The 17,403-nt window shown below is 40.6% G+C and overlaps 1 protein-coding gene across 17 annotated transcripts in view; it reads left to right on the forward strand.

Annotated features, from left to right (window-relative positions):
* Positions 1–17,403, forward strand: part of rbfox1 (RNA binding fox-1 homolog 1) — a 1,745,467-nt gene that overhangs the window by 1,673,964 nt on the left and 54,100 nt on the right. For all 17 annotated transcript variants that reach the window (XM_072559568.1, XM_072559572.1, XM_072559574.1 and 14 more), the window contains one exon: positions 13,976–14,108. In XM_072559568.1, coding sequence (XP_072415669.1) covers positions 13,976–14,108 — 133 coding nt within the window. The remainder of the gene's footprint in view (positions 1–13,975; positions 14,109–17,403) is intronic.

A 17,403-nucleotide genomic window follows, 5' to 3' on the forward strand; every position in this document is an offset into this window, starting at 1 on the left:
TCGTCTTCTTCCACAAACCCAGTCTCCTAGCCAAAGTTACTATTGCCATATTTATTGCAGTTGGTTTGACACCTTTAAAATCATTCACTGCATTGGGATACAGTTCTCTCCAAACACCATTTCTCATCGAGACTCTTAGCCTCTCAAGAGCACCTCCAAGGTCGGCGATTGCCAATTTTATATTGTACTATTTAGACAACTCTCGCAAAGGTGCTCCAAAGGCCCTGTCTGTCAACGGCAATTACAGTAAAACGCATCACATTTTGCGTATAGTAAGCCTTAACTGTGGCTTTTAGGCCTTTGTCACATGATTGCAGCAACGACATTGTATTCAGCAGTAAGAATGTTACGACCATACTCGGCAATGCCAGGTGGATGAGCAGCACAGTTATCAACAATCACAAGACACCTATCATCGAGGTTGTTTTCTCTACAGTATTTTTCTCCAAAAGGACTAACGTATCGACTCAGAAAAAAAATCACTTGGGTATTCCAACCTCTTGAATGTGAATGAAACCCAACAGGAAGTGTATTCTTATCAACCTCTTTAAGTGCCCTCGGATTTTCTGAATGGTACACTAGCAGATGCCTTGTGTTCCTCAGCCTGCTTTTCTTCTATCAAAATAAATGTCTTGCTAGTCAATTTCTTCCAATAAATTCCAGTTTTGTCACAGTTAAACACTTGCTTATACAAATAACCACCTTGTGTAATTATTTTCTTCAGTTCTTCAGGGGACTTTTCAGCAGCTTCATTTGAACCTCTCTCTCCAGTAACCTTTAACCTAGGAAGCTGCCCTTACCTCAAAAACCGATCAAGCCACCCACGACTACCTTCAAATTCCACTTTCGCAACACTTTCACCACCATTGTCCAGTGCATTCTGTTTCAGCTTATTAAAAAGACTGACTGATTTCTCCTTAAATATAAGATAACTTAACGGAACTTTGTACATCCATCAATCCAGTCAAGCAATAGACTTTCCATTTTGTCCATTGTTGGATGGCGACTAAAAGAGACCACTTTGCTACCAACAGAACCAATAGTAAGTTTGGCAGCTTTCAAGATTCTTTCTCTCTGTGTGCAAATAGTACGAATGGTGGGCGCAGGCAAGTTCAACACATGCACAATGTCTTTGTTTTGTTGACCATGATCCAAACTTTTAATTACATCCAGTTTTACGCTAAGCGTAACAGCCTTACGAGCTCTCTTAGGCTTTCCTTAGGAGACATCTTGCTAACGGATACACAAAATAAATCTAGATAAAGCACAGATGCTCACAGACACGGTTCAAAGCTGTAGTGGCTTGATGCTGAGTGTAGCTCCCGGGTAAGGCACTTGGCGGCGCCACTCTTGCTGCACGTGCATTTTTGTAAAAGCCAAAATCCTCTTTCGGCAAGAGAACACGGGTACTGAAGTAGGGCTTTCGTAAAAGCGAATTGGCATAAAACGAACATTCAAAAAGTGGGGGATTCAACAGGAGGAACACTGTAGATTGTTTCCCATCTGTATAATGGCTAGATATCAGGTTGAAGGAAATATAGCCAGATAAAAGTTAAATTTTATGTGATCTATATTTATGGAAATAATGAGTAGTTTTTATCTTCACCTTATCATTGACAATGTCAAGGAACATTGGAAAGATCAAACTTTAAAGATAATGGTTAGGAAATTTTGCTGTGGATGTCCAACAGACCGGGATAGTGGAATTCTCTCATTACTGTTTGCCATTAAAAATGCCTGTAGTAAGTTTGAGGATTTTGGTTCTTTTGATCTGATGTACAGCCATACTGGCCAGCTTAATTTAATTACCTAAACTCAGAAACTACACTTAAAACCTGTGTGTCAAATTTAAATCATCCTCTTTCACTGGTATGGATGAAAACAGGATTTATACCAATGCAGCTTTTCTGCAGAATGTAGACCATACACATGAGAAAAATAAGTTTATAATTAATCAATTTCAAATCAAAAGCTAGTAATAATATCAGCCGCAAAGGTTTAGTGATATTCATCTGTGATTCATTTTGCTTGCAATATATATGTGTGATTTTCACATTTGTATTGCCAGCAGCAGTGTATTGTCTAAATGAAACAACCTTCTCTATTTGGGTTGAAACAATGAAAAATTGTTTTCTATAATGCAGTGCATATAAAAATGCACCTAGGCTGTGTACTTATGGGAGTGTGACTTTGTGATTTCATTTTCCCTTCCATTTATGGCACTGAAATTCTGTTTCCTGCAGGTTGTATCTTTGTATCTAAATCCTAACAGGATTACTGTCAAGCTTTCATGTTTCTGGGGGAAAAAAAAGGTTCTACTGTAAGGTTTTTTAAAACTGAGAGACAGAATAGCTTGGTGACAGTCAAAGGGCCAGATTCATTACCTTATAATGTAGCCAACCCCAAGTGCAAGAAGTAGTCTTCTGTTTCTGATAATAGGTATTTTAAAATTCATAGATTCTATTAAAACTTTATACTTTACCCTGTTTAATGAGTGTTATCAGTGTGCTAATTGAAATGCTCCTAGAACTTTTGTAATTTGAATTATATTATTCCTATCAATGCAATTTAGCTGCTGATCATTAATTCATTCAATTCAATTTAATTATGTTTACAAGAAATTTTTTACTGCACGTTTCTGTGCTAATATCTTGTCATTTTCTGGAGAGAAGTAGGCAAAGTTGCTTTCATAATTTTTATTGTTTGTACTGATTTTGAGCAGAAAAGAATTGTACTGATAATTGCCTGCAATTGTTGTACACATAAAACTAATTACAATGCATATCATTGACCTTTGCCTCAGGACCTGAAGTTATTATACTGTATGGATGGCAAGCTTGAAAGATATAAAATAACTGAAGTTACGTTATATGAAATCGTGGCTGGGAAGTCCAAACAAGGTCACTTTATGACATTTAAAAGAAAATACAAGTGCCCTTAATTTCAAGCAATGTTTGATTTGGAAACTTGTGGTAGAAAGCAGCGCAATTGTGATTCCTGATGGATAACTTTCCATTTCAGCCATCCTTTGTCCTGTAGTATCAGACGTTATTGAATACATTGTTAATGTTTGCTTTATTCATTGCTAACCGTAACCTGAAACTCAAACATCACCCCAAATGCAGCAGTACATTATTCTCCCATTTTGTTACACCATCAAGATGTGGGCTATGTGAACAAGAATCCCACTTTGATCAATTATAAACAGAGTGTGGAGCTTATGTAAGTTGTCCAGGGCATGCTGTGCTGTAGGTTGGCAGTTTTCACTTGACCCTTCTTGCAGCTTTTTCAATGAAGACCAGATTGTTTCTGCACTTTTAGATAGCTCCTGTCAGTTTGCTGAATCGACTAAGCAATTACCTTAGTGAAGGAAGCTTCCTGCAACAGGGAGGTTGAAGGAAATTATGGGACTAATTTCAAGTGAGTATAGGTGAAAGGGTTATGAAAGACCATAAATTACTCGACAAATTAATGGTTCCTTCAACATTCCTTCACTTCCAGGAGTGAATTGGTAAACCAGGTGGATTTTTACAGCAGTTGACAATGGTTACAGAGTCCCTAAAACTTTCTAATGCCAGTTCTTTTTTTAATTGAATTCAAATTCCACCATTTCCCTTGTCAATAAGGCCTCTTCGACAGTCCCTGCCAAACCTCCTGCCTCTTTCACCTTGGAGGACAAAGGGAGCAGCAGAATCAGCTCCAAGTTTCCCATGCACAATCCGAATTTGGATACAGTCACTCCTCCTTCACCATTCCTGATGCAAAATCCTGGATGTGCTGACCTAATAGCATTGTGGAAGTACCAAACAGAACACAACAAAGAGGTATAGAGTCATAGAGATGTACAGCATGGAAACAGACCCTTCGGTCCAACCCGTCCATGCCGACCAGATATCCAAATCCAATCTAGTCTCACCTGCCAGCACTTGGCCCATATCCTTCTAAACCCTTCCTATTCATATACCTATGCAAATGCCTTTTAAATGTTGCAATTGTACTAGCCTTCACCACTTCCTCTGGCAGCTCATTCCATACACGTACCACCCTCTGCGTGAAAAAGTTGCCCCTTAGGTCTCTTTTATATTTTTCCCCTCTCACCCTAAACCTATGCCCTCTAGTTCTGGACTCCCCCACCCCAGGGAAAATACTTTGTCTATTTATCCTATCCATGCCCCTCATAATTTTGTAAACCTCTATAAGGTCACCCCTCAGCATCCGACGCTCCAGAGAAAACAGCCCCAGCCTATTCAGCCTCTCCCTATAGATCAAATCCTCCAAACCTGGCATCATCCTTATAGATCTTTTCTGAACCCTTTCAAGTTTCGCAACATCTTTCTGATAGGAAGGAGACCAGAATTGCACGCAATATTCCAACTGTGGCCTAACCAATGTCCTGTACAGCCGCAACATGACCTCCCAACTCCTGTACTCAACACTCTGACTCTCACTTCCTTGAGGGCAATGAAGGATTGAATAATAAATGCTGGGTTTGCATATGCCACAAATGATTAAAATTTGGTTTAAGAACAGAAGTTAATAATGACATTTTAAAATTGTTTTGATGATTTTGTATTGCTGTGATATTAAAATCAACAGGGCAGTTCCTTTAATTACTGAAGCTTAATATGCTGCCACCCAATCTTATTCTATATTTAATCTCATTCAGTTATCTTGCTTATCCTGGTTGACCTCCATTGGCTTCCTGGGTCTCATTCAACAAAGTCCTCAATTGTTTTTCTTATTCTCCTTTTATGAGATAAATGATTCCTTGCTGGTCAGTCATGAGCATGTTGCTCAAATGCAAGGTTTGTATTCGTACACAAAATGTTAGGAATTATTATGATTAGCCAGTGGACTGGTACCATCTGGTTTCCCACAGACCCTAGGTGATCAGACTTGGCTTCTCCAGGCTGAACATGTGACAACCCAGGGGCCTTTCCCCTGAATGTGCTTCACTATAACAGAAAAAGCTGATTTATCTCTTCCACTAAAGTTCAGAATCTTCTTCCTTGATATCATCATGTTACCTGATGCTCAGAAAAGTGTAAGAAAATGAGTTCCCTTTCCATAAAATATAATGGGTGTTACCATGAATCAAGGGGATGGGAGCTGTTGGTTCCTTCTCCATGAGACTTCCTGCCCCCATTGGTATAGTCAAATTGTGATGTCATTACCAATTCTAACTTGATGAGGTCGCACGATGTGAACAACTTACAGCACACAATTTAGCTCAAAGCTGACCATGATTTGATGAGGAAATGTGTCTAAAGCAGATTCTAAGTCTTGCAACAGCGTTAAATATTACACCTTACCATCTTTGATATGATAGCTTTCTGCTGCCACCCACTGCTGATTTTTATTTTATTTGTAAACCTATAATGATCGGGAGCAAAACATGTTCCCAACATGTTCTGCTTTGTTCCCACCTCTGTGTGCATCCCCTGTGCATATACCCTTTCCCAAAATAAACCACCCATTTCCTAAGGACAGGTTGACTGGATCAATATACTCAGTAAATGGACAGGCCTTTGTAAAGTTGCGTTAAAGAAATAAATATAGCCTCTACTGAATAAGTAAGCCACTAATTTCACTGAGGCATAAAGTGTTCTACAATCGACAAGAGGGAGAGAAAATATTTTTGCAGAAGATACAGTGTGTGCAGTGACTCACAGAGCAAGTTGTGCCAGTTGAAGGGAGGATTCATAAGGCTTTGTTAAAAAAATTCTCATTCACCAGTAACGTAGTGGCTGCTAGCATTTACAGGCTCTGCCTGCTCCACCCTCCGAAATTTGCATCACCTTTTTAAGGCGATCCCTGAAGCAGATTTTGGCGAAGCTGCTTCCTTTATGCAAATAACCCTGCAGTCATAAAATTGGTCATCATCAGGGAGATAGTTGCATGGCTGCTGGAAATTCATCCTCGCTCCTTGTAAATCAATGGCGGCAGCAAGTGAGGCTGCAGGAAGCTAAGACCATTCTTTGTTCCTCTATATCACTCCACACCATTACTGGTGTCAGAGCCTTCAGTCATTGTATCCTGACATTCTCCCTGTAAACTGTTCTCCTCTGATTCAACTCTCCCAATTTCCAAACCCACCTGCATGTCACTGTTCTTTGACTGTTAACTGTTCCTCCAACTTCTCTGTTTCTTACCCATGCTACGTTTTTAAGGTATTTAGGGTCTCTCTTCTGGTAAAGGTTTTGAAACACATATAACAAAATTGTTTTAAATGCATAATGCACTGTCACCACAAACGTATCCTCAAAATGTTATTCTCTAATCGAAATGATGTCAATTTGTGTGAATTATAATGATGTGTCATGTGTTTAATGAAATGTTTAAAAAATAATGAAAAATGCGCTTATATAGTTTTGCAAAAGAATACATGTACCATATGAACTCAACAAGCATACAGTACAGGCAAAACTCTACATCTATGCTAATATGAACGATGTTGTTGTATTTCTTTTGAACCACTCACCATTTTGAAATATCACAAACTTTATCTTTGCTAATTCTCTATAAAACCAAGTATTGGAAGCCTCACTCCTACTTCAAAGAATTTATAACCGCTAAGAGAGAACAATCAGTGTGTGATTTGACAGGCGCTGCATTATGATAATGCAAGGTTACGAGATTAGTCATCCAGCACTCCAGTGTAATGATAACCTTCAGGGCAACGTCAACAAATTGTGATCACAAATCCTGGTTGTTCTTAACACGGTGCACAGCTTTTTAAAAAAATTAAGAAGTAGGAGTTTTAAATGATGATGGTGGAGTAGGACTTCTGAGGTCGAGACTTGCCTGCTCCATCTGCTTTTGTTTCTCGTTTCTTTTCTATTCCTCTCTCTCTCTTTTCTTGTTTCTTTTATCTTTTTTTTTCTCTTTTACTTAACTTATCTTTTGCTAAGAGCTCATTCGCAGTGAGTGGGCCCAGCAGCACAGACTCATGGTAGTGGAGTCAGAGGTGAGTTTGGGTTCTCAGTGGCATCTGTGTCCAGTGCAGATTCGTGGAGGCAGTGGCAAAGGTGAGTTTGTGCCCAGTACAAGACCTGGCAGCATCAGCAGCGCCTGCATCAGTGAGGTGGGCCCAAAGTGGACCTTTAGCGCCAGCTGAGTCCGGTTTGAGCCTTTACGATATTCAGCGGCATCGATGGTGTCTGCTTTGGGGAAGTCCATCGAGGACACAGTGACGAAGGCATCAGTGGAGGTGAGATGGTGCCAAAGAGTGGCAACTTTCATTCCAAGGGGACTCATGCCTGGCCACAAAGCCCATGGCGGAGCACTTAGCAAGAAGGACTGTAACACTGAACAGTTTTTCTTGAGATAAAAATCACACAGCACCAGGTTATAGTCCAACAGGTTTATTTGGAAATACTGGAAGTACTAGAGTTCAGAGTGCTGCTCCTTCATCAGATAACCCGTCCTTCCAAATAAACCTGTTGGACTATGACCTAGTGTTGTGTGATTTTTAACTTTGTCCACCCCAGTTCAACACCGGCACCTCCACATCGTGATTTTGGTTTATTTTTCTGTGTTTTAAGATGGCGCCAGAGAGTGTACAGCACTTTTCATAGTATTTTGTAACAAAATTCGCGTAACAATAAAGAAAGAAATCAGATCAAATCAAACGCTTTCCGCTTGACAATGCATTTTGACAAATGTCATTAGAATTTCACTGAGTTTGACAATTCCAATTCTTTTACACAATCTTATGTTTATTTTTACAAATCTTTACCTGTCCCAGAAGGGCAGCTGATCTCCCTAGAAGATGTCCCAGCAGGACTGTATCCAAAAAGATACCTAAATTCTCAAAATGGGTACTCTACTTCTGTCATAGTTTGGATGTTCCCATTTATGAGAATCAGCCTGAAGGAGGTGAACTTTCATGTGTGCCGTTGTTTCTGGGATCTATGAGTATACAAATTGGAACCTACTCCCATTCACCTTGGTGAAAATGATAGGTTCTGAGTTGGAGGATGGGGCATCATCGTTTGGACTTCTGGAACAATTTTCATAATTGTGGAAAGTTTCAGACTTGTTGTGGAGTTATACTGAGACAAAGACAGTCATTCTGCATCTATCATTTGATCAAATAACTTTACGTGACACTTCAAACCTTGACAACTCTCTGAGCTAATTTTCCTTCTGTTAAAAAACATGGTTTTATGGCCAAGGGCTGAACACAGATGCATATCCACTGTTTGTCACAGCAGTGTTTTGTGGCGTCAATTTTCCCCAAACTCTGGTAATATTTTGTAATAACCTTTCAATAATATGTATTGATGAAGAAATGAGCTCATTTAACGTTTAAAACATTTCATGTTCATTGATTTTAAATATTTGAACAAACATACCTTTTCAATTTGTCATTTATAAAACACTAATTTACCTTCAGTCTACTCCTGTGAAATGTAGGTATCCATCACAACATGGAGGGGAATAATAATGAGGTTCACTGTGTTTGTGTGTCACAGAATCATAGAGATGTACAGCATGGGAAAAAGACCCTTCGGTCCAACTTGTTCATGCCAACCAGTTATCCAAAATTAATCTAGTCAAATTTACCAGCATTTAACCCTCTAAACCCTTTCTATTCGTAAAATCATCCATATGCCTTTTAAATGTTGTAAGTGTACTCTACTTCTGTCATATTTTGGATGTTCCCATTTATGAGAATCAGCCTGAAGGAGCTGAACTTTAATGTGTGCCGTTGTTTCTGGGATCTATGAGTATACAAACTGGAACTTACTCCCATTCACCTCGGTGAAAATGATAGGTTCTGTGTTGGAGGATGGGGCATCATCATTTGGACTTCTGGAACAATTTTCATAATTATGGAAAATTTAGGACATGTTGTGGAGTTATACTGAGACAAAGACAGTCATACTGCATCTATTATTTGATCAGACAACTTTATGTTAGCATTGCATAAAGGAACTGAAGAAGCTCCCACCACTTCCTCTGGCAGCTCGTTCCATAAATGTACCACCCTCAGTGTGAAAATGTTGCCCCTTAGGTCCCTTTTAAATCTTTCTCCTCTCACTTTAAACATATGTCATCTAGTTTTGGACTCTCCCACCTCAAAGAAAACACCTTGTCTGTTTACCCTATCCATGCCCCTCATGATTTTATAAACCTCTATAAGGTCACCCCTCAGCCTCCGACGCTCCAGGGAAAATAGCCCCAGCCCATTCAGCCTCTCTCTACAGCTCAAATCTCCAACCCTGGCAACATCCTTAAATCGTTTCTGAACCCTTTCAAGTTTCACAATATCCCTCCTACAACAGGGAGACTGCAGTATTCCAAAAGTGGCCTAACCAATGTGCTGTATAGCTACAACATGACTTCCCAACTCCTGGAGGAGAAAGTGAGGACTGTAGATACTGGAGATCAGAGTCGAAAAGTGTGGCGCCGGAAAAACACAGCAGGTCAGGCAGCATCTAAGGAGCAGGAGAATCAATGTAGCGGGCATTAGCCCTTCATTAGGAATGTGATAAAGGGCTTATACCCGAAACATTGATTCTCCTGCTCCTTGAATGTTGCCTGAACTGCTGTGCTTTTCCAGCGCCACACTTTATGACTCCCAACCCCGATACTCAATGCACTGACCAAGAAAAGCAAACATACCAAACAGTCAGACATTAGTAAAAAGCATCATAACCATGAGTGAATTGTTTCAGAATCTAGAGCAGGGCAGGGAAAATGGCTATAGGCTTTCATTGGGTTGGTTAACTCAGTTGAATGGATAGCTGATTTGCCACCAGTGAGGGTTCAATGCTCTCACTGCCTGTGGTTTATCATGAAGGATTCACCTTCTCAACCTTTCCCCTTGCCTGAGGCATGATAAATCTCAGGTTAAATTGCCACCAGTTGTTTCTCTCTATTGAGAGGGGCAGCCTATTGTGATTTTACCTTTATCCCAAAACATAACAAAGAACCGTGGATGTTGGAGATCTGAAAACATAAACAGGAAGTACGAGAGATACTCAGCAGGTCTGGCACCATCTGTGAAGTGAGAAAACAGAATTAAAGTATTAAGACCAATGACCTTGTGTCAGGTCTGAAAGCCGATTACATCACTCAGTATCCAACATTGCATTTCATAGTTTCAGAGTGTGAACACCTTCCTCCATGTTTGTTACTCACCCACACACCTCCAGGTCCTGTTTTTTATGCGTTGCTTCCAGTACAGCCAACACATTTTTAACTATTCACACTTTTTATTCGCAGCCATTCAACATTTATCTCATCCCCCAGTTTATCATCAATAATCCCTATATCTGCTTCTCCTTTTCTCCATCTCTATCTGGAGCTTCATGTATTGAAGCCAATCATCATCCCCTCCCTTCCCCCTCACCACCGCCACTACCACCATCAGCATAACTCCGACAATTTCCTGGCTGCTTTCAGTCCCAACAAAGTGTCACTGGACTCAAAAATATTAATTCTGTTTTTCTATCTACCGATTGTGCCAGAACTGCTGGGCTTCTCCAGCATGTTCTGTTTCTGTTAAGGATTATGCCATTTGTTCTGAAAGCAGTCACAAAGTTTTACTGTATATTGAATAATTCATAAATTATTAATTTCTGGTGAAGACGTTAAAAATAAATTCTGTCATAAGCATCAAAATGTGAAACAATGGCTTAACAAAACTGTTAAACAGAATTATGTAAAATATGCAAATTTGTCTTATAACTTGTCGAGGGCTTGTGCTCTGTTTAATGACATTCAAGAAAGGAAGGATGAACTATTCCACTAGTTTTCCGTCTGGGTAGTAAAGGCAAAAATCTATCCCTATGTGTTAGCTAAGTTGAAGAAATGAATAGGAAAAATAAACAGTTTATCTGCTGCCAAAGATTTAGGTTCACCCATCTTCATTGTGGTCTACCAATAAGACCAAAAATAAATCACCTAGCAACAGCTACAGGACCATGATAAGACTTCTAAATCTGTGCTGTCATATTGTAATTTGATCTGTATAATGGTTGCATTGTCGGATAATTCTTTGGTTTGAAATACTGCACTGACGTGCCTAAAGCTGTGACATATCTGAAATTGATCCACGTAGGCTTGAAAAATACTCATTGAATTTGATAACATCCAGTTATACAAACCAGTTTTCAATTATGCAGAATAGTATTGTTAATTTAGAATCCATATGTGGGAGAGAGGACCATTCTCTGAATTGTACTTTTTTTTTGTCTTTCAAGTGGTTTACGATATTTTACTGTTATCACTCAGCTTTTTTAAAACGACACTTACATTGTCAACAATTCTTCATGAGCTAGCACCATCCCACATGATTTGCAGGCAGTTCAGAGAAGGTCCACGTGACTGGCTCCTGGGCTGCAGGTGTTTTCCATATGAACATGGCAGACCCGTGCTGTTTAGACATCATCTTTATTGAGTGACTACATATACTTTAATACAAATAGCAAATGCTGCTTACTCTATTATTAGCATAAAATGACCAATCATAATGGAGAAGAATATTTTTGAAAATTTGATCCAAATTTTGCTGTGAGAGGCTGCATGAAAAGTGTTATTGTTGCTGAAACTAAGGATGGCAAATATCTTGAATAATTACTTTGCATCATTCAAAGTAAAAGGGAGGTGTGCACTCTCAAAATCACGTGGAAATTAATATTGAGTCAGGAATAGGAATTCCAACAGAATTAACAGAAGCAACATGAAAACAGTTTTTAAAAAATGATGGCTCTGAAGACTGACAAATCCCCAGGAACACAAGGTTTCCATCGTGGATCATGATAGATGTCATAACAATTTTCTTCCAAGTCCTCTTGATTTGAGGACCATTCCTTTAGATTGAAGCATTTCTCATGTTACTCTGCTATTGTGTAAGGTGGGAGGACAGCCAAGTCCAGCTAACATCTGTCCTCTGTCATTGCAACATTACTTGAGACTCCGACGAAGGACAAAGGTGATCAAACACTCTTTCAGCTGATCACAGACCATGATAAAGTTCTATCATACCAAAAAAAACCCTCTTCATTTTTGGGAAGTTCCTCTGCTGAATAGAGACATTTCCATGGACATAATTTACATGAGTGTCTAGAACACGTTTGACAAAGTCCCTCATAAGCCTGTCAGCTAAAGTTGAAGCCCTTGGAACTGGAGGCAAATTATGTAGCAAGATTAGGTTGGGGTTGTTGGTAAAAATTATTCTTTACCCTTATTAATGAGCTTTAACAACACTTGTTAAATATATCAACTATATATAGGCGAGTGTAAGGAAGACATTCCTAGAAACCTGCACACTCAGGCCTAACTTTCACCTGACTTTACATCCTAATGATATAACTCATAGAAACTAGGAGCAAGAGTAGACCTCAGGCTTATTCCTCAATTAATACGATCATGGCCTCTATCTCAATACCGCATTACTGGTGTCTCCCCCTACCCCTTGACGCCATTAAAATCTAAAATATTTATCTTTTTCGTTCTTGAATATATTCAGTGACTTGGCCCCTGCAGCTTTCTGAGATAGAGAATTCCAAACTTTCACTCCCCTTTGAGTGAAGAAACCATTCCCATCTCAGCTCAAAATGGTTGACCCCATATCCTGGGACCTGCCCCTGATCTAGAGAGCAATCATGGTAAGCATCCTTCTCCCTGTTCCTTACAGACATATTTAATGCTTATTTATGTAAAGTATAGTTAACCCTTTGTACCACAAGTTACTGACTTGGTTAGGAAATTGAGCAGCAGGGAATATAAAGTAAAGATAAGAATGACATATCACTTCTGGTGTCCCACAGAGACTGTGCTGGAGCTCAAAAAATTATATTTATTAATGACTTAGATGAAGGGATTGAAATCAATTATTCAAATTTGCCGATGATACAAATTTGTGATCCAATATAAGCAAGTGTAGATAGAAATACAAAGAAACATTGATAGATTAAGCAAATAGGCAGAAGTTTTAACACACAAAAATGTGCAGGTTAGGTGAATTGGCCATGCTAAATTGCCCGTAGTGTTAGGCGAAGGGATAAATGTAGGGGAATGGGTCTGGGTGGGTTGCGCTTCGGTGGGTCGGTGTGGACTTGTTGGGCTGAAGGGCCTGTCTCCACGCTGTAAGTCATCTAATCTAATATAAGTAATCTAATCTAATCTAACAAATGCAAAGTCATACACGTTGAAATAAAAGGAAAGAAAAGTTCTTTCAAAATTGTAATAAACCAGACATAGTCTAGGTCTAAAAGGTGACCAGATACATGAATTTACCTTCAGATATTGATGAAATAATTGGGTTTTAAACAACCAATGATAGTTTCACCAGTATCTAGGCTAACTTTAAATTTCAAGTTTCACAAATTTAATTGAAATTCCACCAGAGAATAAGGCTGGGCCTCTGAATGGTGATTGGAATGTTACTATTCACCAATACTGAGCAGAAGGAAGTTTTAAGATTTTGTCTGGTTCCTGTCAAATACATCAGAACAATGACATTTGATGGGCAGATACTTCTGGACGTTAGAATCTAAGTACAACATTTTCTGTGTTAAAGGCATTCTCATTTTATTTGTCATTCTGTTGTTATTTCTGAAAATAATTCTGCATTTACAGTAAGGCACTAAGTAAGCAGCTTTCATGTGCACCATACTGATGTGTTGTGAAGCAATTGACTTATTTGACTATTTTAACAGCATTTTTAATTATACATGATATACTTTTTTAAAAAACGTCCTAATTAAATATCTCTTGTTTGGAATGATTGGAAGTGCTATTAAATCATATAGACAGGATGGTCGCAGTCCCTGATTTGTATTGGCTTCTCTTTTTTTTGGACATCTTCAATGACTTTGGGCTCTCTTTTCAACATGTGAACTTTTTTTTAACAAAGTGCAGGAAAACTGTGCCATCTGAGGAAACTTAAATGACAGGATTACCTCACAATTAATTGGTGGCAAAGTATGGACTATTCTAAATCGTGTTTTGTTTCCTTTAGTTCCTGGCTTCCCTTACCCAGCAGCCACTGCAGCTGCTGCCTACCGAGGGGCACACCTGAGGGGTCGAGGACGTACAGTTTATAACACGTTCCGTGCTGCTGCACCACCTCCGCCCATACCAGCCTACGGCGGGTAAGTGCAGTGCCAAAAGGTTCACAACTCATTTAAGAAGCAAGAAGTATTTTCCAGTAGAGTGCATGTTGGCCCTGGCTCATCATGGAAACCAACACGGGCATGCAAACAGTCCAAATGCCTGCAGCTAAACGTTTTGCCTAAAGTCATGAAATATAATCGTGATGATTGCTGCATTGAGCATTTGAATGGGCAGGAATTAACTTCATGCTTTGGGATACTGACACCAGGATCAACTTGGCATGTAAAAACTGCAATTGATAGCAGGGAGACTTCGAGAAGGTGGCATCCTATTCTCTTTGTCCATTACGCGATTAGAAAGCTTGTCGGTTTGGAGCTCAGCAGGCCCACTGGGAGAGGTGGGTGCTCCTGAGGCAGATGGCTGAACTTCAAGGGCACAGCAATATGGCAATATGTGCCCTGGCCAGCACATCAGTGCAGAAATGGACTATCACAAGGTTAAATGGACCATTGGACTCTTCTGCTGGACTGGAAGCTGACCGTGATCGAAGCATCTCATGTTTCAGGGCCTGTCAATGGAATACATGTGTGTGTCCTGTTGGTACAAGGCAAAATCACCCTTAATAGGGATCATCACCTTAATTGACTGGCGAGAGTGAGTATTGCAGATGCTGGAGATTAGAGTCAAGATTAGAGTTGTGCTGGAAAAGCACAGCAGGTCAGGCAGCATCTGAGGAGCAGGAAAATCGAAGTTTCGGGCAAAAGCCCTTTGAAGGCCTTTTGCCCAAAATGTTGATTTTCCTGCTTCTTGGATGCTTCCTGACCTGCTGTGCTTTTCCAGCACCACACTAATCTTGACCTTAGTTGACTGTCCAAACCCATGCAGCAGACAGCTCATCTTCTATACAGCCTACTGGGAAACTTTGCAATCATGGGATTACACAGGCAAAGTATTCAGCATGACCTTTCCCTATTTTGCCAGTTAATCCATATCCAACCCTGTCTCCATACTTTGCCAAAGTCCAACTTGAAGTACTTTAAATGTCACAAATTATTATATAATATCTGCCAGACATTGAATAATACAGAACATGTTATTGTGATCAAATATGTATTTCTTTTGAAGATGACAAACATCTGATTCTTAAGGAGGTTGGACAGAGTTCAGAAAACAATTTCCGTAAATTAGCAAATTAAAATTGCACTTTTTTTCCTTTGTTTTCTGATCATCATCAGCTCATAGATGAACTCAAACATCACAATTAATTCAACCGTCACAATTAATACTGGACTTTTCTTTTGCCATGCATGAGTCTTAACAACCTTCAGGCAGTTACCTTAAAAGTTATAAACTTATTCATTGAAGGAAGATGTCTTTCCATCAAGTCTGGAACACGAGTTGCTCTCCAAGAAATGGAGTTGAAGTGCTGACCTGTTCACAGTTGTTCAAGGACATAATTTTGACATTTTTAGTAAAATGAATTTAACAGCAGGCAAAGGGGATAACTTTAGCCTAACATGCCGAGCTTCAGTGAGAAACAATATTGGGCAGGGTATTGAATAGTGCTGTCATGATTCTATCACTTTCTCATCAGATGGGTTAAGAATACGCACTAAATTCTGGATGGAAAATTCCTGTTGATGCCAGAGACTTGAACTTTGAATTGCCATCATCCTGCACCGGGGGAGCATTTGGACTTGGTTGGAAATTGGTAACTGACTGCTTTCAGATGCAAAGTGGGAAATAGTAGAAAATGGATGCCTGAATCAAGAATCCAGAGGCTGAGTCTCAGCTGGGCTGTCAGCCATATGTCCATAGTGTAGGTGTGGCCCAAGAGTTTGTTCAGCTCTAAGAATTATTGATTCTCTTAACCTATAATTTTAATCACACAACACCAGGTTATAGTCCAACAGGTTTAATTGGAAGCACACTAGCTTCCGAAAGCTAGTGTGCTTCCAATTAAACCTGTTGGACTATAACCTGGTGTTGTGTGATTTTTAACTTTGTACACCCCAGTCCAACACCGGCATCTCCAAATTATAATTTTAATGATGTGGCAGTGCTGTTATTGGACTGGGACGGACAAAGTCAGAAGTCACATGACACCAGACTATAGTCCAACAGGTTTATTTGAAATCACAAGCTTTTGGAGAACTGCTCCTTCATCAAGTGAATTTTAAGACTGACATTAATTACAAGCATAGACTGAGTGGAGAGATCCAAGTTTACCATCTCTCACGTGAATGGTCATGCTCCACTTTGGATTACCAGCTGACAGTACTGGTTGATCGGGCACTTGTTTCTTGTTCCCTCTGTTGATTGAAATTCTCTTTTGAATTCGGTTTTCCTTTCTTGTGCATCAAACCACCAAGTACCATTGAATATTATTCTTTATTAGCCACTGCTCTCTGTGCATGGTCAGAGATGTCCTGAATACTAATTGGCTCCCTAACACAGGATAAGCAGTCGCCGCAGCAACTTCCATCCCCAGTGACATCACTCACCTGCACAGTGACCACGCCGCATGCGTCTTCGCTCCCACGCCGATCTCCGTCACCACGCCTAACCCCGCCCCCACGCCGATCTCCGTCCACGTGCCTAACCCCGCCCCCCCATGCCGATCTCCTTCCCCTCGCCGAAACCCACTCCCGTTCCGATCTCCGTCCCCGCCCCGATTCCCGCCCCCACGCCTAACCCCACCCCCACTCTTAGCTCCAGCCCCACACCAGGTTCTAGCTCCCAGCCATGCCGTATTTTCACCATTCCTCCAGACCTCCCTCTCTCTGAGGATGAAAGATCAGTCCTTGGTAGAGGCCTCACCTTCATCCCCCTACGCTCCCGGATTAACGAGTTCAACACGCAGCGCGACATCAAACAATTCTTCCGCCGCTTTCGCCTCCGCGCCTACTTCTTCAACCAGGATTCTCGTCCCCCTCTGATGACCCCTTCTCCCGCCTCCAACACACCCCATCCACCTGGACACCCCGTGCTGGCCTCTTACCCTCCCTCGATCTCTTCATAGCCAACTGCCACCGCGACATTAACCGCCTCAACTTCTCCACCCCTCTCACCTACTCCAACCTCTCACCCTCGGAACGTGCAGCCCTCCACTCCCTCCGTTCCAACCCCAATCTCACTATCAAACCGGCAGACAAGGGAGACACGGTGGTAGTTTGGCGCACCAATCTTTACACCGCTGAGGCTAAACGCCAGCTCGCGGACACCTCCTACTACTGCCCCCTTGACCATGACCCCACCTCCCACAACCAAACCATCATCTCCCAGACCATCCATAACCGCTTCACCTCAGGGGGTCCCCCATCCACTGCCTCC

This window comes from Chiloscyllium punctatum, chromosome 40, assembly GCF_047496795.1.
Source record: "Chiloscyllium punctatum isolate Juve2018m chromosome 40, sChiPun1.3, whole genome shotgun sequence".
In the NCBI taxonomy this organism is placed as follows: Eukaryota; Metazoa; Chordata; class Chondrichthyes; order Orectolobiformes; family Hemiscylliidae; genus Chiloscyllium; species Chiloscyllium punctatum.